At 35.1% G+C, this 21,151-nt stretch overlaps 4 protein-coding genes across 4 annotated transcripts; 2 read left to right on the top strand and 2 right to left on the bottom strand.

Annotated features, from left to right (window-relative positions):
• Positions 1–397: 397 nt before the first annotated feature.
• LOC108227971 (F-box protein At5g39450) lies at positions 398–4,876 on the bottom strand. Its single transcript, XM_017403394.2, has 2 exons — positions 2,466–4,876; positions 398–681 (listed from the first exon to the last, which is right to left on the bottom strand). The coding sequence occupies exons 1-2, from the start codon at positions 4,298–4,300 to the stop codon at positions 678–680; spliced, it is 1,839 nt and encodes a 612-aa protein (XP_017258883.1). The 5' UTR covers positions 4,301–4,876; the 3' UTR covers positions 398–677.
• A 1,648-nt stretch (positions 4,877–6,524) lies between these two features.
• Positions 6,525–12,281, top strand: LOC108192525 (farnesylcysteine lyase). The gene is made up of 5 exons (XM_064079775.1): positions 6,525–7,146; positions 8,685–8,858; positions 9,898–10,257; positions 10,354–10,529; positions 11,801–12,281. Exons 1-5 carry the CDS (start codon positions 6,661–6,663, stop codon positions 12,066–12,068), a joined length of 1,464 nt encoding a protein of 487 aa, XP_063935845.1. The 5' UTR covers positions 6,525–6,660; the 3' UTR covers positions 12,069–12,281.
• Positions 12,282–14,788: 2,507 nt separating this feature from the next.
• On the top strand, positions 14,789–17,070 carry LOC108192392 (F-box protein SKIP19). Its single transcript, XM_017373346.2, has 2 exons — positions 14,789–15,288; positions 16,199–17,070. The coding sequence occupies exons 1-2, from the start codon at positions 14,939–14,941 to the stop codon at positions 16,827–16,829; spliced, it is 981 nt and encodes a 326-aa protein (XP_017228835.1). The 5' UTR covers positions 14,789–14,938; the 3' UTR covers positions 16,830–17,070.
• A 365-nt stretch (positions 17,071–17,435) lies between these two features.
• On the bottom strand, positions 17,436–19,803 carry LOC135147046 (F-box protein At5g39450-like). Its single transcript, XM_064079350.1, has one exon. The coding sequence runs from the start codon at positions 19,231–19,233 to the stop codon at positions 17,656–17,658; it is 1,578 nt and encodes a 525-aa protein (XP_063935420.1). The 5' UTR covers positions 19,234–19,803; the 3' UTR covers positions 17,436–17,655.
• Positions 19,804–21,151: the final 1,348 nt, after the last annotated feature.

The following is a 21,151-nucleotide window of genomic DNA, read 5'->3' as shown; positions in this document are numbered from 1 at the left end:
AAATCATTTAACATTACAGAGATAAAATCCGAATAGGCTTCAACCTTCTTCAATTTTATTCACAACGGGTTTTATTTTTGACACACGTTTCGAAATAATTTAACCGAATAACAAAATTATTACTTTATTAATACATGTGAATTAAAAGTCTGATATATATTTTCATCAAGAAAAATTTGAAATTAATAATTTTAACACGATTGGATAGCCAATGGTGGGTTTATCCTCTGTTGTCCCGGAACATCCGGGTTTGACTCTGGCTCCGAGAATTATTAGAACAGATACTAATTTGTAAGGCATATAAGCCTGCATCGTAAAAAAAAAAAAAAAAAAAAAGCAGCAAAGTGCGAGATAATTTCCCGAAACTTGCAAAGTAAAACTATCTAAAATTTCAATGTATAGTAAAACTATTGTATAACCCTTTCTTCCTTTTTTTTTAAAAAAAAAAAAAACTCGACCAGACCCTCAATTTCAATGTAATTACATAATAAGTATTTAGGTACAAGAAAATTTTCACTCTCCTCATAACTTCTCTTTTTACAGAACCTAAACAGAGTAGAATTCTTTACAGGAGTTTACTTACTGCAACATTACACAGGTAGAGGTCCCAACTTTTTGAATATTGATGTGTGCAAGAGGGTGAGGGCAGCGCTTGAAGCCGTGCATGTGATCATAATTCATCTGTAAACAACATTAAAAACATTATAAGAGACGATCGAAGATTCAGTAGCAAGGTTCTCATCTATGTTATAAAATGATTGTAATGACACAGTAGACAGGAAAGAGGTTGATACATTAAAGAACTTCATGGATATACAAATATTCTTGTATGGCTGTATCATAACCTGATGTCTCATTCTAAAGATACAGTCATAATAAGTCTAACCCAGTTCTCATCTTCAAGTAATAGAAAATATCGTTTTCAGTTTTTCATTAGCCTCGACTCTCAAAAGAGGTGACAATATACCTTGATCGTCCCACTATCTGGAACTTAGATTTTAGCAATTTCTAACTCAAATCATCAGCATCCCAACAATGTATTGTGGGCTTGGGATATTATAAAAAAACAGGTGGGGGCGGGAAGGGAGGAAACAAACCCCGGGGAAAGAGCTAGTAATTTGGCGACCCCCCCCCCCCCCCCCACACACACACACAAAAAAAAATTAAAAAAAATACTGATACCACTTATAATATCCCGAGCCTACAACTAACATGTAAATAACCCACCACATGTTAATCTAAAATAGCTAGCAATTTGGTATATAAAGGCCCCAAATACTCTTTATATCATCGATGTGGGATGTTACAATAGGTGACTGCTTTCTGGAAGTTACAGACAGCCCGTCCATAGCAATTACTCTCAACCTTGACACTAAAAACAATCAACTGAATATTTTCTAACACCAACGAATGGTACGAAATTAGTATTTTTTGAAAAACAATATATTGTATAATGAAAAGAGCTAATAGAATAAATATAAAAAACATTATCCGTAAAACATAAACAACCACTATCATCATTCAACCTATGAAAGAGAAGGCCTAAATAACGCTTGTCACTTGGGACTTTCTAACATAGGTTAGTTAATACCTGGTATAGAGTAAACTGCGTATGGCTTCAAAAAAAAGATTGAAAAAGATGATGAATATCCAATTTACATCTCTCCTTTCCATAGTACTAAGTTGGCCAGAAGAAGAACATAAATTCTTGCATTCTGATTAATCAAATTACATGACAAATGATCTCATCCTCTGATATATACAAACTCTGCCTTCTGGATAAATTTCTACAGTCCTATACATTTGTATCAGATTTCAGATCGATATTTATTTTTCATATCTTATGAGTTTTTTGCTTTTATCGAGTCCTTAAGTTTCAACTTTTTTTTGAAACCAACTTTTAAGCTTCTTGTCTAATTTAATTTTATATGTAGTATCTTCAACCGTTCCTTCAAATTTTTCGGTCCAATGATTCAATCTGTAATGTCTTTTCTACTCTAATGTATTATCCATAAGTCAGCAGTATTGAAGATGTAATTACATCTCTGTTGCATTAAGAAAAGCAGTAAAATCATTGAACCATTCCACCAATGGGTTTTCTTCAATGTTGTATTGAGGATCTAATCAAATCTCTGGTAAATTTTGCATTGGAAATTACAGCTTGGCTTTTTGATTACTGTTACTCTATGTAATATAGTATTCGGTGTAAATTATAAGTCCCAAGCTATAAATTCGATAAAACTGCGTCAAGCTGCTCTAAACAAAGCAGTTTCTGGAAATTTGCGAGTCATAGTGCATCAAAAGTAGATTCTAAATACCTTTTCTAATGCAAATACGTTATGAAACAATAAAAGTACTGAACTCCTTAAACATAGAGTGAGAGAGATAAAAAAAGCAGTTGAAGCAACCCAAGTTAGACATAAATAACTTTGCACAAAGTTGAGTAGTAATTTTTAGGTGTATACCTTTGCAAAGCCAGACCATTTGAGGTGCTTGAGAAGCCGGCAAAAACATTTGAGTAGGACTTTGTTAGATATGCAAAGTTGGCAGTTGGAGGTAACGCAGGAACCCTTTCCCCCTTCTTTAGAAGTTCTTGCAAGTCAAGCCTCTGCATGGTCAAGACAGTTCTAGATTCTTTCCATACAAAAGCAAGAAGCCCACCTTGTATAACAAATAAAGAGCCAGGCTTTGAACCTGGATATCTGAAACCATATCCATTTGCAATACCTTCTCCTGTATAAGCACATGTAATATCAAGAGGTTCTAAATCTCCATCACCGCCCAACGGGAAAGGATCTGAAGAAGGCTCATCAAGATTGACTATAAACATAGCAGAACCATTTGGATGTAGAACATAATGAGTCCCTTCTAATATTTTAGTAGCGATGAGTAAGCGTTGGCCTTGGGACTCTTCATATGATAAAAAAAGGAAGTAAAGGGCTTTTCCAGGCTTGTCTTCGGAGGGCATCCCAGGAGGCCAACCAAATGTTCCTCCCCATAGACCACCGTATTCTTGGGATGATTTTGGCTCTTGCATGGGCAGTTTGTAAAGAGCAAAACGACTATCATGCATATTTGGCCAAGCTCTATAAGAAGATAGCTTTCCATTTGAAGCATTTAGGGCTAGTCCTATTGTGTCACCAGAATAAAGAAAGTCGTCTAGTTGTGCATGCTTGCTGTCACTGCTTGAAGTACTACTTCTTACACGTTCACGGCCATAAATTGTTAAGGTTGATTTCCCAAGTATCTGTTTCAGGCCATCTTTAAAATATCCAGCTAGATTTTTCCTTTTTGTAGATTGTGTAAGGCAATCATCCTCACCAAGGGAAGTGTGTAAACCAGTAGAATTCTCGAAGGCCTTTCTCATCTCACTTATTTTTAGTTGGGTAGGATCAGCAGGTGGATGAGGACCAACATTGTGTTTGCTACAATCACTCCGAAGCTTGTACATTTCCATCAGCAATGATCTTCTCTTGTGCAAATGCACCAAATCTTGTTGAAAATTATTTTCATCGCTGCTCAGTCGAGGAAAAAGTAGTCCACTTGCCAAATCCGGGACCTTCAACCGAACTTGACTAGTAACAGTCTCAAGTAGCTTTCTTCTATCACCAAAAGCCAACCGATTGAATTGTACCTTCTGCTTATTCTGTCCAAATACCCTTTGAGACTTTATATTCAAGCTACGTGAGTGGTCACCTCTCACAAGTAGCTCCTTATCATCCACTGATTTTTCACCAGTACTTCGTTCTTTTGGCATAACTTCAAGCAATAGCATGTTACAAGCCTTATCTACAGCCTTAACAGAACCAGGATAAATATAATCATCATCCTTGTCCCTTCCATGAAGGAAAAACATAGAGGAGCCATCAATATTGCTTAAGATCTCAAAAACCGGCGCCCATAAAATAGGACCATCTTTAATACCCAACGGTCCAAGCTCTTGTGGTATAATCCGACACCCAACAACAGAAATAAAACCCGGCATCACATAAACCACATTACCCAATTCCGGATTCTGGTGCACCCAAATCCCAATCAACGACTTGACACTAACAAGGAACTTGCAAAGCACCCTGTACGACAATACCCCCTTTCGCCATTCAACAAGGTCTTTCACCGAAACCACTCTAAGCATTTCACATTGAGTAAACCACACCTTATCATTACTCGCAAGCCCACTCAGGCTTCTACAACACAAACACAAGTTACACACATCTTTCGGACTCAAAGATTGTGCAACAATTGCAAAAATATCATCAGGCAGCGCAAGAAGCATACTCGACCCACAAGGCTCACACATGGCAAAAATAACAGATCACCTGCACAACCCTATATCGAAAAATATATCAATCCACACTACCACCAAACTATGCCTTTCAAGTTACAAACTTCAAGACTCTAACCAATTCCACACAACATTAGCAACTAAACAGCTTATCTAGCTACCTCTCTATGCACAATACACAAAGCCAAGCAATTCATAGTGCAAAATCAAGAAATGAGACTTCTATTACATCTAAAGCAAGACCCACGATACAAAAATCATATATCTTCAATCTTGAGAATTCAACATCACCTTAACAAATACAAACATGTCTACTGAATCAAGAACTGTAGTAGTGAATTTCAAGAAAGCCCAGATGATCAGATCCTGATCTGGGTCATCATAAACATCATCTGGGCTTATTGTTTTCAGAGTTTTTGTTGAAAATAATAAGATTATTTTGTGGAGATTGATGAAAAAAGTGGGGAAATGGGGATTTTATTGGTGAATCTGTGGAAGCTGAGAAGGGGTTGAGTAGTCGACCAAACTGTGTTGTTTAAGTCAAAAAAGGAGTGGACCATGATTACGATTACTGTTGTCCCCACCAAGTGTACCCATTTTCTTGTGTCTACAAGGTTAACAAGTGTATCTCCATGTAAGAATTGTCAGTTAAATTCTGAACAATTAAAAATTAAATGTGCCGTATAAATAATTATTTTTCTGATTAATTTGTTACAGATCTGGCTGGATTGAAAACGTGATTTCACTTGGTATGATATTAGCAAGTGCACTATCATGCTCGCTCAGCAAGAGTGCAGCAGAGTATGAGTGTGTCAGTAGTTCTCTTTATTTACAGAGTTGGGCAAAATTTAATCAGTATACCTGATCTTAAGAATAAATAAATTAATTTTCTGATTAGTATATGAAAATTGATAATGAGATGCGTAGAATTTTGAATATGATGAGATGCATAGAATTTTGAATATGATCTCTTATGCAGTAGAAACTCTTTAAATTAATACTCGATAAATTAATAAACTCTCTAAAATAATAAATTTGTCCGGCCCCGACTTGGGCCAATGTAAAAAATTGAAAAACTCGATAAAATAATAAGATAATAATTTTTCGGGAGATCTCTTTATAATTTTCGGTCCCAAAAAAATCATAAATTAATAATTTATAGAAACTGATTGAAATATGATTCTGTAGTTGTCTGTTTTCCATTCATGTAATTTATATATACCAAACTTACTTAAGAATATTATACATTGAACACATTTATTCCTCTCATTTATATTTACAGTGCAATACTTCAAAAATCATTATTGATTTCCAATAGACATGAACACAGTAGTTACTAATTTACATTGATTCCTAAAATTCGCCGGCAACATAATTCTAAGAAACATATACTAATTTTCCTTTTTGTTTGGTATGTATGATATAATCGGTTAAAAACTCATTAAATTAATAATTATTAATTTATCGATAAATTAATAACTCTCTAAATTAATAAATTTCTTCGATCCGGACATTATTAATTTATAGAGTTTTCACTGTAGATAGTTTTTGCTAAATTGTGGTGGAACTCATGTGTTGGATGAATGTTGAATTTTTTCTCCTGAAAATGAGATGAATGTAAATTTATATTTGTGTATTGAGTTTCACTTTTTTTAGTTAGAAAATCAATTTAACAATAAAAATATATACCATCTAAAAAATAGTTGCGTCGAACAAATATATGACAGAATCAATTGCTGAATAATTCATTCTACATGGAATCACACGATTTGTTAAAGATGAGATGCTTACAAGTACCCTCTTCCCTGCATCGAGAAGAAGATATTTTAATTGAGTTACCAATCATAATTACAATCAAAATAAATTATAAAATTATATTTTAATGAAATAGTAATAGTGTGCGCCAGTAATCTGTACTCCAGAGAATACTGCCCGGATCGAGGGAGCATACAGATACGAAAAATTATTAAATTTTATCTAATATAAAAATTATAGTGTGTATTTTATTTATATAGAAAAAATACTGTGTGCCAGTAACCTGTACTCCAGAGAATACTGCCTGGATCGAGGGAGCATACAAATACGAAAAATTATTAAATTTTATTTAATATAAAAATTATAGTGCGTAAGACTGTATTCTATCTATATAGAAAAAACCAAAAATAAAAAATGACTTTCATTCTAAAAAAAGATTTTTGAAATAAATAATAAATCATTTTTCTCTCAACGGTCAACGACCCAGCAACATCTCTTGTAGTCTTGTGCCACTTTTAGCTACCGAAGCCCACAGCCCAACTCTCACACACCTCTCCGATCAACACCTCACTCACACTACCAGTCCAGCGGGAAAACCCTCCGGCGATCAAGTTCCGGCCATGTCCGCCGTACCTCCCACCCTCTCTCTTCTATTCATCCTCCTCACTCTCTCTCCTATAACCTCTTCACACTCTCCCACAACCTGCATAATCGGCAGCGGCATCGGCGGCGCCTCCGTCGCGCACTTCCTCCGTCACTACTCCCACTCCGGCCCTATCCACATCTTCGAGCGAAACGACGTCGTCGGCGGCCGCATGGCCACTGTGACGATCGCCGGCGACACGTTCGAGGCCGGCGCCTCGATTCTCCACCCGAAGAATTACCACGCGGTGAATTACACAAAACTGTTGAAGCTGAAAGCGAAGAGCGATGAGTCTGATGAGTCGGTGTCGCTGGGAATTTGGAACGGGAAGGAATTTGTTTTTAAGACGATTGAGATTAGTTCTAGGTTTTCGATTATTCGGAGTATCGTAGGGTTCGTTAATTCAGTGCGAATGCTGGTTCGGTATGGCTTTGCGCTCTTCAAAATGAATCAGTTTGTCGAGGTTAGTTAGGAGCTCCGTTGTTTAGTATGAAATAATTTGATATCAAGAGTATTGCCTACTTTCGTGTTTCGGTTTTAGGTAGAATCTAGCAATACAGAGTTGAATTTTTTTGGTGGCAATTATAGCATACCTTAATGTAGAGTATGCATATAAGTCATGTGCATTAGTGCAAATGAATATACCATAGTAATATCATTTTGAGATAAAGTTAAATTGTGGACCAAATTAGTGTCTTAAGTTGGTGCATGTTTAAAAGTGGAGTGTTGCTTAACAACCCTATTTCCTTGCAATTGATGGACTATAGAAGTACATTATACTAAATGTGCATTAAATTAAACTTGGCGTGTTACTGTGCCCCGCTTGGAAGTGAGGTCTAGGGTAAATTGATAGGCCTTAGGTTGTGTTGGGTTGGGGTGACTGAATCGGGAAGGAATGGAATGAACTCTGAACTATATTATGAACAATTGTTTAAAAATTTCATTCATTCCCCCATTCCATTCCTTACATCAATAAACTAGAGTTCACAACCCCATTTTTAGAAGAAATGCCCCATTCCCTCCATATACCTAATTTGTTCTCAAATCTCATCATAGCACTGTTGCAGGTATTCAATTTTTTTCTTCAAAACTTTGATGGTGTGTCAGAGACAGATTCACAAAAAGTTTGGATAATGCAGTTCAGACTTGTATTTTTACCATTTCCGGCATACTGCCACGCTAGTCTCTGAAGTACTAGACATGCTCTTCTAGAATGTTAGGGGGACATTTATCTCTATATACATCGCATTTGTATTTGTTTTATACTCCTATTCCTATTAAATTATCACATTTCCATGATGATTTGACAATTTCATCCTTAACTTAAGTAGTAAAGTCAATGTTAAAGATTGGCAAAAAATTAAAAAATATTTCCTTCGTTCCTTATTTTTAGTCCATTTGACTTTTTTTTTTTACGGAAATTGAGGTAAATAGAAACATTGATACATCATTTATTTGTGATTCCTGTTTTTAAATGAAAATATAAATTTAAACTTAATTTAAAAAAATAATATGAAAAAAATAAATTTGTAAGAGGCGATGGAAGAAATATAAGCGATATATTGTTTAAAGTATTCTTTGTTTTATTTGTATTGGTTTCTATGCAATTGAAGCGCTATCCATGCATTACATGTGAATTTATGTAGTCATATGGTCAACGTTTATGCTAATATAATTGAAATTTCATGCTAACCTATTATAGAATTGTGGGTTGTAATATCTCGGAATGCCATCAGCTGTTCAAAATTGGGTCTCTTCCCGTGTAGACTGATAAACAATTTTGTTTTCGTTTTAGAGAACTGGTATTTATCTCACAGTTTATGTGCAAAGTTAAATGAAGCCAATAATCTTCTATATTCGCTGTTTATCTTCGTGCATGAAATAGTATTAACCTGTTTCTGTATACTTGTTATGAGTATATTTATTTATACCATATATACATATATGTCCCAGTTTGAACTAAATCTTTGTACTTTGGTCTTGCATGTGATTACAATGAAGGTTACTGTGGATAGCTTCTTAAAGTATTATCAAGCATTGGAATCTAGGCCAATTTTTGGAACTGTGGAGGAAATGCTTAAATGGGCAGGTTTATACAATTTAACTACTAGGACATTGCACGAGGAATTGACTGATGCTGGATTGTCTTCTTTACTGATTGACGAGCTTGCTACAGTAAGTATTCTTCTTGTTAATTATACAAAGTTATGTGAATAATTGTCTATTGTGTTCAATTGAAGCGCATAGTATTTTTCTTGAAGTGGTGGTCCTGTAGTAACTAGGTATCTGCAGTATTCAACTATAGTTGTGCAGATTCTTGCCTTAAATATTACTGACCATTTGACAGTTTTTTATTGTGTGTTTGGCTGTGTACGCGTGGCGGGCACATATGTGTGTTTGTGTGTGCACATGCACTCACCAGACAGTGATACGGTATGTGCGCGTGGTGGGCACATATGTGTGTTTCTGTGTGCACATGCACTCACCAGACAGTGATACGGTATAAGGCGTGAGTGTTTGTTTTGATCTATAAACAAAGAAAACTGGAGCTGCCCTTGTCTGACATATACAGAGCAGTTCTGTAATGCCTGAATTAAAATTATTGTGTTATTTTTCTTAAATGCCACAGTGTCTTGTATTGTATTGTTATGCACTCTGAAGGGGTTTAATTTTTGTGGTCCTAGTCGTGTGGTACTCAAGATTATGTTTCTGGTCCTCTGTCAGACATATATAACTGGAAGTTACTGAAGGTCAAGTAAAGAGTATGCATTATTTAATCAAAAGATGTATAACGTAAGGGGTACGCCTGCTCTATGTTCTCATATTGCAGCAAGTCAGTAGTTTATAGAAGTCTGGAGTCTGTAATTCATATTTACTTCCTAGGCAGTAATTGGATACACAATCAAAATGGGAAACAAATTTACCTTCTCTTTCTCTTTGTCTGCACTCTTAACTGTTCTGTCAATATATCATTTATCATTTCTTTGTTACTAAATTTTTTTCTTGAATTAACTTCAGTCGGCCCATAATAGTGTTTTGATGCCTTGGACAGGACGAAGGGTGTTCGTTTCTCAATATGAATATATTTCATTAGTTCTTCATATATTACACTGTTGCTATCTAAATTAGGAACTGTAAATATCTGGCTTGTATATCTAATATCTCCATTCATAATTTCATCCGTATTTTTACTTGATCATATGCTGTTGCGCAGGTTATCACAAGAATTAACTATGGTCAGAGTGTTAGCATAAGCGGACTTGCTGGTGCAGTTTCCTTGGCAGGGTCTGGTGGTGGGTTGTGGGCAGTTGAAGGAGGAAATTGGCAAATGGCTGCCGGATTGATAAATCGTTCAGATGTTGCATTGCATATGAGTGAAGAAATAGAATCTATTTCTTACACCAGAAGTGCTTATGAACTCAATTCAACAAGAGGGAACAGTTACAAGTGTGATGTAACTGTGGTTGCTACTCCATTGGATGAGCTTGATATATCTTTTAACCCTGTGATTTCGATTCCTGATAGGAAGTTGCAGCATACTCATGCAACTTTTATTAGGGGGCTCTGGAATCCTGTGAGTATCTAGTCTCTAATTTATATTATATTATACTATTCCTCATAGGATGGACCTTTATGTTTTTATTCTTATATGGATGACTTTCTTGACTAGGCATATTTTGGCTTCAATTATGTAACTGATATTCCAGAATTGGTGGGGACAATAGAGAGTTCAGATCTCCCATTCACATGCATTTCTATACTCAAGAAACACAGTGAGAAAGATATGACCTACAAGATGTTTTCTCGGCAACCAATGACAGATGTGTTACTGGATCAAATTTTTAGGTAATATCTCTATATGTTGCTAATAAAAACCTGATTTTTCACTATGAGAGATATGCTTTCTTTGCATGCTGTAGCTTGAACAAATGCTGGACCTGCATAACCAAGGATATATTCTTGTCAATTAACTAGATTAAACCTATTTCACTGAAATCCAGTTACAACTTAACTATATCCTGTATACTCTTGAATTTATTACCCCCAAACACCGAAAAAATGAGCTTGTAGGAAAGAAATTTGAAGGAATCCGGAATACTCACTAGTCACTACAATTTATGAACAAGATCAGATAGCTAGACCATACTGGTTTATCATCCCGGAAAAAAGACTAATTGAGAATCTTAGCACTGAGAAAATTTAATACCGTATTGTTTTTTTAAAGAACCATGCAAGCTTTACGAGGTCGAACAATTTTCATATCAAATTCGAAGGAGAATTGGCTTTTAGTGGAAGAACAATCGGATACATTGTGGCTCAAGTGATATCTAGGTTTTGGCCATTGTAGAATGCTATAAACTCTTCAGCCTTTTTCTACTTCTGGGCCAGCATGATGTGTAATGATCATTCTTTTTGTTTGTTGGCACTGTTCATTCTCTTGAGAATACTTCTGTGCATGTTGTCGCTCTAGGTAAATGTGTAGCAATCCCCTCTTGTTAGTTCTTTTGGACATTGAAAATCAGTAATAATGGAGCAAAATACAAGCTGCAATTAAGGAGGTTACGTTCACCAACCAATCTAATCTTTCTAGCAGCCAGGTTTTACAACCACATCTCAAAATCGAAATGGCGGCTCTCATTAATGTATAAATATTGCAATTTAGTAAGGTCGCACAATGATTATAATGAGATTCAGAGATTTGTATGTAGGAAATAGCAAAAGATTGTGGCCAATCTTTAGGCGACAATCTTTAGCGAACTACCTAATCAAGCTTTCGAGTTGTACTTTAGAAGTACTATGCCTTCTACTATTTTCGACTTTCTGTTGGAGTAATTTTTCTTTTTTTGCTTGCTAATTCTTTATAATGAATTTGCTATCAGCAAAGACACATGAAAATGTTCTTCTTAAGCTACTCGGTATGAAGTATTTTGAAGCTTGGTTAGAAGATGCATAAAATAGCTATTTGTTCACGCCCTTTTAATAGTTTTTTTTATTATATTAGCAACCTATAAAAACCCGATTTGTATGCATTTATCATGGTCGAATCTGTATTGCTGAATATTTATATTTTGCCATCTTACTAGATGCTAATACATGTCACTTTCTTCCTTTTGCAGTGCGAGGAATGAGACAATTCGGATAGACTGGGGGGCATACCCTCATTACCACTCTCCTGAGAAGTTTGCACCTTTTATGCTCGACGATATACATTTGTACTATGTCAATGCTTTTGAAAACGCGGCCAGCACAATGGAAACAAGTGCTGTTGCAGCTGAGAATATAGCACGGCTGATCATATCGAGATCTTCAAGCAAGCCGCTTTCTATTTCATCAGACCCTGCAACTTCTGGTTCCATAATATCTGAACTTCACTCAGATCTGTGAGTGCCTGTCAGTTCTGCTATACAGAAGTGTGAGGACATGTATGTATAATCTTGTATGAAATAACTTCCTGTGTTTGCGTGTATTTTTGTAATTTATGGTGCATTTGTAAATATCAATTCCGCTGCGGATTAACGGTATATGTCTGAATGTACAAGGATTGGGAAAATGTTGTCAATTCTATTTGATTAGGGTCTGTCTACTTTTAAGGTTGTACGTGCCAGATGTGTACTAGTGTATCTGAATTTCTGCGGTCAGACAATTACAAAAATCGAATTGGAAGATAAACCTACTCCCCGGAGGCGTATCCGGTAAGAGGCATGAGAATATTTGTATCTCCTAATTTTTTTACCATTCAAAATTTTATAAAATTATAAAAGTGTTTTCACAAAGTTTAAAAATATATAAATATTTTTCAAAATTTTAGAATCCGAGAAGGCCAGAACTGACTTTGAAAGCAAAGAAACCCGGCAACATATATCTAGATGCTCGCTCGGTCATTTGCTATCTCCTCAGAAGCCCATTTATAGTTTTATTTCTATCCTTATCCGTCTCAAACTATTTCTTTATTTTGCTGTTTTTCTCATATAAATCAATATACTTATATAAAGGAGAAGCGAGGGGCGTGTAGGTGGCGCCTCTCACATCGCTAAATTCTATTTTTCTAATTTTCTAGAATTTTTGAATGAAAAATATCAAAAATTAGAACTACCTTTTTTAGTTTCGGGTATATTAGAAGCAAGTTTCACAATCTGATTTTGTTTCAGATTATATATAGAATATAGTAGTTTGAAAGTTTTAATCTGATTTTGTTTCAGATTATTTAATTACGGGAAAGAGTAGCACACAAGTCTCTCCGCACCTATAAATACTCTTATAGATTGTAGGGTTTTGGATCATCTAAACACAACCTCCTATCTCTCGATATTACAACTCTATCTCTCTCTGGTGATAGTCCTCTTGCTTGATTTCTAACTCGGTGGTGTCGTTCTTCTACAAACGATAAGTGAAGGCTATTTATATAGTATTAAAAAAATAAAGGTTGTTGCAAGTAAATGTAGTTATAGATCACTATGTGGGAGTCGACAAATTGAAATAGAGGAAAAAAATATAGTCTTGACATGATATTGATGGATGATATCAATAAATTAATTATTAGTGATGTATGTTTGTTGGTTATTTTTTTATAATATTTGTTTTTTTCATCGGACATGTTTGTTGTTGTTAATTTTTATATGATTTACTTTGTATACATGAAAATATGGTGGAGAGGCGAAGGGCGTGTAGGCGGCGCCTCTTACATTGCTCCGTTCTATTTTTCTAATTTTCTACAATTTTTGGATGAAAAATATCAAAAATTAGAACTATCTTTTTTAGTTTCGGCTATATTAGAAACAAGTTTCAGAATCTGATTTTGTATCAGATTATTTACGAAATATAGTAGCTTGAAAGTTTTAATCTGATTTTGTTTCAGATTATTTAATTATGGAAAATAGTAGCACACAAATCTCTCTGTACTTATAAATACCCCTATATATATCGTAAGGTTTTGGATCATCTAAACACAACATCTTCTCTCTCAATACAACCTCACGGATTTAAGTTAGATGTTTTTTGTGCACAATCAATCCAAAAAAAATTGACGGAAGGTGACAATGTAAGAACATGATTACTTTTCAAAAAAAAAAAAACACAAATAAAATTAAGATTCGTCGTGCTTTAAATTGTTGATTACATGTATAAATTTATTTTCATTTTTTCACCATGAATTATAGTCCAATTTTGCAATTTTATATATTAGTATTAGTATCACATCAAAATATTTATAATATAAATTTTATTTTATCCTACAAATATTAATTTTGAAATGTTAATATAGTTTCTATAGATAGCCACAAAATTATTTTATTTTACAAATATTAATATTAAATCATTAATATAATTTTTATAGGCCGCCGCAACGCGCGGCTTCTCAACTAGTTCTAATCTGAAAATTAAAGATCATCATATATGTGTGAATGGAAAAATGAAGAGCTTATTGCACTTTGTAACCCCATATTTTGGCTCATTAGCAAATCAGACCCCATACTTTGAAACGTGGTAGTTTGTAACCCTAAGTTTCGATTAGCTTTCAGTTTGTAACTCTGGCCCACACATCCGTTAAAAACAGCCGTTAACTTTAACTGTTTGAGAGGTAACAGTGTGTATATTAGTTTCTAACAGCTATTTTACCCCCTGTGACCCCTCAAAGTTTATGTATTATATTTTGAAATTATTTTTGAACACACAATGATGTAAAAAAATTTAAATAATTTTTAAAAATATGTGTTTATTTTAAAATAAGTCGCATCGTTTATGTAAAAAAAAATTCAGATTATAAATCTAAATATATATTTTAAGTATTTTTACATCATTGTGTGTCTTCAGAAATAATTTTAAAATATAATACATAAACTTTGAGGGGGCACGGGGTAAAGTAGCTGTTAAAAACTAATATACGCACGGTTACCTCTCAAATAATTAAATTTAACGGTTGTTTTTAACAGATTTGGGGGGTCAGGGTTACAAATTGAAAGCTAATTGAAACTTAGGGTTACAAACTGTCACGTTTCAAAGTGTGTGATCTGATTTGCTAATGAGTCAAAGTCTGGGGTTACAAAATGCAATAAACTCGAAAATGATGAGCACACGAAAGAAATCCAGACGGTATGATAAAATCCAGCAATTAATGTTACGTAACGCATAACTGAACATCGTCATGTATTTCCTCACAAACCCTAGAACCCAACAATCATCTTTATCCCTTTACTCTGTTAGGCGGTTCCATGGCCTAGAAAGCTTAGAAAAAAAAAACCCACCAAGTGTTCGACAGAATGCCTCACCGAACAAAACCCTCCAAGCCCAGCACAGATACAACGGGCATGGATCAAAGAAACTGGTTGGATCTTCCTGATGATGTAACAACAAATATACTCCATAGGTTGAGCGTAGTTGAGATTCTTGAGAACGTACAGAAGGTGTGCACTGCGTGGCGTAAAATCTGCAAAGACCCGGCTATGTGGAGAGTTATCGACATGGAAAATCTTCAAGGTTTGGCTAACCCTCGTGCACTTGAGAAGATGTGTATGAATGTGATTGATCGGAGTCAAGGCCAGCTTGTTGATTTAAGCATCGAACATTTTCCTACTGATGATTTGATTGAATTCCTCGCTCAAGGCGAAAGGTATGGGCTCCTGTTTCGTGTGTTTCATCAAGATTTTGTGTCTGTTTTTGTTATTAGAAATTTATTTGATTTTGATTTCTTGGATTTTATGTTGTGCACTTGTTGTTAGGGTTTATTGTTAGTAATTGAACTGATGATGTAGGATTCGGATTTGTGATAGTGTGGTGGTATGTTTTCTCGTTTACTCTCTCTAGGTTATAGAAAGGGTGAGATAAACTTTTGATATGATAAAATTGTACAAGGAGATATTATAGCACATTAGTTTGTAATGGTCTTGTGTCGTTTTCTATTAAATTTACATTTGTACGTAATGGTCATATGTCGTTTTCTGTTAAATTAGTACTTACAGTTGTACGGAATGGTCATATGTCGTTTTCTGTTTAATTTAACACAGGTGAGGTTGTCGTGAGATACAAAAGGTAAACCTAGGATAGTCAACACGTTTTATAAATATGATTTGTTCTTTCTTGACGGGTATATTTGTAAAGAGAGATTAACCTTTGGATATGAATATTATAATTTTATATTCAAAACAACCATTCGATAACCAAATTTAATCCTTGAATAATACTAGGATTGTTTATAGTAGTTATTTGAGAATTACCTAATCCAACTCTCTCCACGGGATGTTATAAATCCCCGGGGAGTTGAAATATAAAGTGATGACGTTTTGTACTTGGGATAACTTGAAGGATCAAGTTTAAGATAAATGGTCCAAGTGATAGCCATTAGTTTTTAATGAAAATGGTTCTCACTTTAATTATCGTCGTTCAGTCCTTTCCGCTAGGTTGAGGCTGCTTCTCTGATGTTAACAGTATTGTGTGTGTGTCTGTTGTGTATCCCAGCATCATCCCCTCCTTGATAGTTGTCCATCATAGTCTTGCTCTGTTTTATGTTATGTTCGTAACAGATCAAGTCAGCTCAGGCGTCTTCAAATTTCATATGGCTATGGTTCGTTGCATAAATCTTGGAATGACTTATTTAGAAAGGCTCCGATGCTGGAGGAACTTGCTCTTACTTTCACTACTATTTCGGAGGAGACTGTTGCAGAAATTAGTCGATGTTGTCCCATGCTCAAGTCATTCACATATAACAATCATGGTTGGAAGCATAGCATAGGGATGGATGCTGCAGATGACTTTGTTATAGCTGTTGCAAAAGGCATGCCGCAGTTACTCCACCTACAGCTCACTGGCAATGAAATGTCAAATAAGGGTTTACAGGCGATTCTGGATGGTTGTCCTAACCTTCAGTCCCTTGATCTACGTGGATGCTCCAGCATTAAACTTTACGACAGTTGTGGAAAGCTATGTAAGGAACGAATCAAGAACTTGAGGCTCCCCCGTGACTCTATGATAGGCCACAAAGTTGCACCCTACGATAGTGAAGATGAGTATGAAGATTATCTCTGGGATGGTTATGTTGGGCTTTATGACGATCTTTTGGATGATGTTGGTGGTGGCTTTGATGATGATGATGGTGGCTTTGGACCTTTTGGTGGTTTTGCTGATGGCGTTGCAGATTATTACCATCTCCTCTGAAACAATGCTTAAAGCTTAAGCTTAAAGCTGTGTCATCTGCAACTCTGCCCTAGCAGTTCTCTTGTTATAAGCCACCATGTTAACTTTGCTTAAATTCTCCTTTTAAAACTCATGTGAAGACAGTGTTTTCCTATGTATCCCTTTGTTTTGTTCAGTCTTTAGTTTCTGAATTCTGAATCGGAAGTGAAAGGATTTGAGTACATCTTTTGTTGGTATTTTATTTCTCAAGTGGAATTCTTAAGTGGGCTTATTACTGTTTTATTAGAAAAAAGTGTTTTACTACTACAGTCATAAGATTCACATTATATGTATACCATCTTGTAAATTTGAAATGATTAGAATCGAATAACCGAGTTAAATAAAGTAACAAATCGAAAAAATGAATTCATCCTGTAATCTGTTGATCGGGGACCTGAAACATTACTGGGCTATAAGTCATGGTTTAATTGAATATATTGATTTTCAATTCAGTCATAAATTTATTAGAATTACACATTCTATGAATTTTAACAATCGCAAAAATATCATCAGGCAGCGCAAGAAGCATACTCGACCCACAAGGCTCGCACAACATGGCAAAAATAACAGATCACCCACACAACCCTATATCAAAAAATATATCAATCCACACTACCACCAAACTATGCCTTTCAAGTTACAAACTTCAAGACTCTAACCAATTCCACACAACATTAGCAACTAAACAGCTTATCTGGCTACCTCTCTATGCACAATACACAAAGCCAAGCAATTCATAGTGCAAAATCAAGAAATGAGACTTCTATTACATCTAAAGCAAGACCCACAATACAAAAATCATATATCTTCAATCTTGAGAATTCAACATCACCTTAATATCAAGAGGTTCTAAATCTCCATCACCGCCCAACGGGAAAGGATCTGAAGAAGGCTCATCAAGATTGACTATAAACATAGCAGAACCATTTGGATGTAGAACATAATGAGTCCCTTCTAATATTTTAGTAGCGATGAGTAAGCGTTGGCCTTGGGACTCTTCATATGATAAAAAAAGGAAGTAAAGGGCTTTTCCAGGCTTGTCTTCGGAGGGCATCCCAGGAGGCCAACCAAATGTTCCTCCCCATAGACCACCGTATTCTTGGGATGATTTTGGCTCTTGCATGGGCAGTTTGTAAAGAGCAAAACGACTATCATGCATATTTGGCCAAGCTCTATAAGAAGATAGCTTTCCATTTGAAGCATTTAGGGCTAGTCCTATTGTGTCACCAGAATAAAGAAAGTCGTCTAGTTGTGCATGCTTGCTGTCACTGCTTGAAGTACTACTTCTTACACGTTCACGGCCATAAATTGTTAAGGTTGATTTCCCAAGTATCTGTTTCAGGCCATCTTTAAAATATCCAGCTAGATTTTTCCTTTTTGTAGATTGTGTAAGGCAATCATCCTCACCAAGGGAAGTGTGTAAACCAGTAGAATTCTCGAAGGCCTTTCTCATCTCACTTATTTTTAGTTGGGTAGGATCAGCAGGTGGATGAGGACCAACATTGTGTTTGCTACAATCACTCCGAAGCTTGTACATTTCCATCAGCAATGATCTTCTCTTGTGCAAATGCACCAAATCTTGTTGAAAATTATTTTCATCGCTGCTCAGTCGAGGAAAAAGTAGTCCACTTGCCAAATCCGGGACCTTCAACCGAACTTGACTAGTAACAGTCTCAAGTAGCTTTCTTCTATCACCAAAAGCCAACCGATTGAATTGTACCTTCTGCTTATTCTGTCCAAATACCCTTTGAGACTTTATATTCAAGCTACGTGAGTGGTCACCTCTCACAAGTAGCTCCTTATCATCCACTGATTTTTCACCAGTACTTCGTTCTTTTGGCATAACTTCAAGCAATAGCATGTTACAAGCCTTATCTACAGCCTTAACAGAACCAGGATAAATATAATCATCATCCTTGTCCCTTCCATGAAGGAAAAACATAGAGGAGCCATCAATATTGCTTAAGATCTCAAAAACCGGCGCCCATAAAATAGGACCATCTTTAATACCCAACGGTCCAAGCTCTTGTGGTATAATCCGACACCCAACAACAGAAATAAAACCCGGCATCACATAAACCACATTACCCAATTCCGGATTCTGGTGCACCCAAATCCCAATCAACGACTTGACACTAACAAGGAACTTGCAAAGCACCCTGTACGACAATACCCCCTTTCGCCATTCAACAAGGTCTTTCACCGAAACCACTCTAAGCATTTCACATTGAGTAAACCACACCTTATCATTACTCGCAAGCCCACTCAGGCTTCTACAACACAAACACAAGTTACACACATCTTTCGGACTCAAAGATTGTGCAACAATTGCAAAAATATCATCAGGCAGCGCAAGAAGCATACTCGACCCACAAGGCTCACACATGGCAAAAATAACAGATCACCTGCACAACCCTATATCGAAAAATATATCAATCCACACTACCACCAAACTATGCCTTTCAAGTTACAAACTTCAAGACTCTAACCAATTCCACACAACATTAGCAACTAAACAGCTTATCTAGCTACCTCTCTATGCACAATACACAAAGCCAAGCAATTCATAGTGCAAAATCAAGAAATGAGACTTCTATTACATCTAAAGCAAGACCCACGATACAAAAATCATATATCTTCAATCTTGAGAATTCAACATCACCTTAACAAATACAAACATGTCTACTGAATCAAGAACTGTAGTAGTGAATTTCAAGAAAGCCCAGATGATCAGATCCTGATCTGGGTCATCATAAACATCATCTGGGCTTATTGTTTTCAGAGTTTTTGTTGAAAATAATAAGATTATTTTGTGGAGATTGATGAAAAAAGTGGGGAAATGGGGATTTTATTGGTGAATCTGTGGAAGCTGAGAAGGGGTTGAGTAGTCGACCAAACTGTGTTGTTTAAGTCAAAAAAGGAGTGGACCATGATTACGATTACTGTTGTCCCCACCAAGTGTACCCATTTTCTTGTGTCTACAAGGTTAACAAGTGTATCTCCATGTAAGAATTGTCAGTTAAATTCTGAACAATTAAAAATTAAATGTGCCGTATAAATAATTATTTTTCTGATTAATTTGTTACAGATCTGGCTGGATTGAAAACGTGATTTCACTTGGTATGATATTAGCAAGTGCACTATCATGCTCGCTCAGCAAGAGTGCAGCAGAGTATGAGTGTGTCAGTAGTTCTCTTTATTTACAGAGTTGGGCAAAATTTAATCAGTATACCTGATCTTAAGAATAAATAAATTAATTTTCTGATTAGTATATGAAAATTGATAATGAGATGCGTAGAATTTTGAATATGATGAGATGCATAGAATTTTGAATATGATCTCTTATGCAGTAGAAACTCTTTAAATTAATACTCGATAAATTAATAAACTCTCTAAAATAATAAATTTGTCCGGCCCCGACTTGGGCCAATGTAAAAAATTGAAAAACTCGATAAAATAATAAGATAATAATTTTTCGGGAGATCTCTTTATAATTTTCGGTCCCAAAAAAATCATAAATTAATAATTTATAGAAACTGATTGAAATATGATTCTGTAGTTGTCTGTTTTCCATTCATGTAATTTATATATACCAAACTTACTTAAGAATATTATACATTGAACACATTTATTCCTCTCATTTATATTTACAGTGCAATACTTCAAAAATCATTATTGATTTCCAATAGACATGAACACAGTAGTTACTAATTTACATTGATTCCTAAAATTCGCCGGCAACATAATTCTAAGAAACATATACTAATTTTCCTTTTTGTTTGGTATGTATGATATAATCGGTTAAAAACTCATTAAATTAATAATTATTAATTTATCGATAAATTAATAACTCTCTAAATTAATAAATTTCTTCGATCCGGACATTATTAATTTATAGAGTTTTCACTGTAGATAGTTTTTGCTAAATTGTGGTGGAACTCATGTGTTGGATGAATGTTGAATTTTTTCTCCTGAAAATGAGATGAATGTAAATTTATATTTGTGTATTGAGTTTCACTTTTTTTAGTTAGAAAATCAATTTAACAATAAAAATATATACCATCTAAAAAATAGTTGCGTCGAACAAATATATGACAGAATCAATTGCTGAATAATTCATTCTACATGGAATCACACGATTTGTTAAAGATGAGATGCTTACAAGTACCCTCTTCCCTGCATCGAGAAGAAGATATTTTAATTGAGTTACCAATCATAATTACAATCAAAATAAATTATAAAATTATATTTTAATGAAATAGTAATAGTGTGCGCCAGTAATCTGTACTCCAGAGAATACTGCC

Source organism: Daucus carota, chromosome 6 (genome assembly GCF_001625215.2).
Source record: "Daucus carota subsp. sativus chromosome 6, DH1 v3.0, whole genome shotgun sequence".
Taxonomy (NCBI): domain Eukaryota; kingdom Viridiplantae; phylum Streptophyta; class Magnoliopsida; order Apiales; family Apiaceae; genus Daucus; species Daucus carota.
The sequence above is the reverse complement of the archived record's forward strand: the minus strand, read 5'-3'. Positions and strand labels throughout refer to the sequence as shown.

Bases quoted from the DNA above. Each gene is read 5' to 3' on its own strand.
- LOC108227971 (XM_017403394.2), bottom strand. From the start codon at position 4,300: ATGTGTGAGCCTTGTGGGTCGAGTATGCTTCTTGCGCTGCCTGATGAT.
- LOC108192525 (XM_064079775.1), top strand. From the start codon at position 6,661: ATGTCCGCCGTACCTCCCACCCTCTCTCTTCTATTCATCCTCCTCACT. The intron at 8,859-9,897 runs GTAAGTATTCTT...GCTGTTGCGCAG, and splicing joins TGATTGACGAGCTTGCTACA to GTTATCACAAGAATTAACTA. The intron at 10,530-11,800 runs GTAATATCTCTA...TTCCTTTTGCAG, and splicing joins TTACTGGATCAAATTTTTAG to TGCGAGGAATGAGACAATTC.
- LOC108192392 (XM_017373346.2), top strand. From the start codon at position 14,939: ATGCCTCACCGAACAAAACCCTCCAAGCCCAGCACAGATACAACGGGC. The intron at 15,289-16,198 runs GTATGGGCTCCT...TGTTCGTAACAG, and splicing joins TTCCTCGCTCAAGGCGAAAG to ATCAAGTCAGCTCAGGCGTC.
- LOC135147046 (XM_064079350.1), bottom strand. From the start codon at position 19,233: ATGTGTGAGCCTTGTGGGTCGAGTATGCTTCTTGCGCTGCCTGATGAT.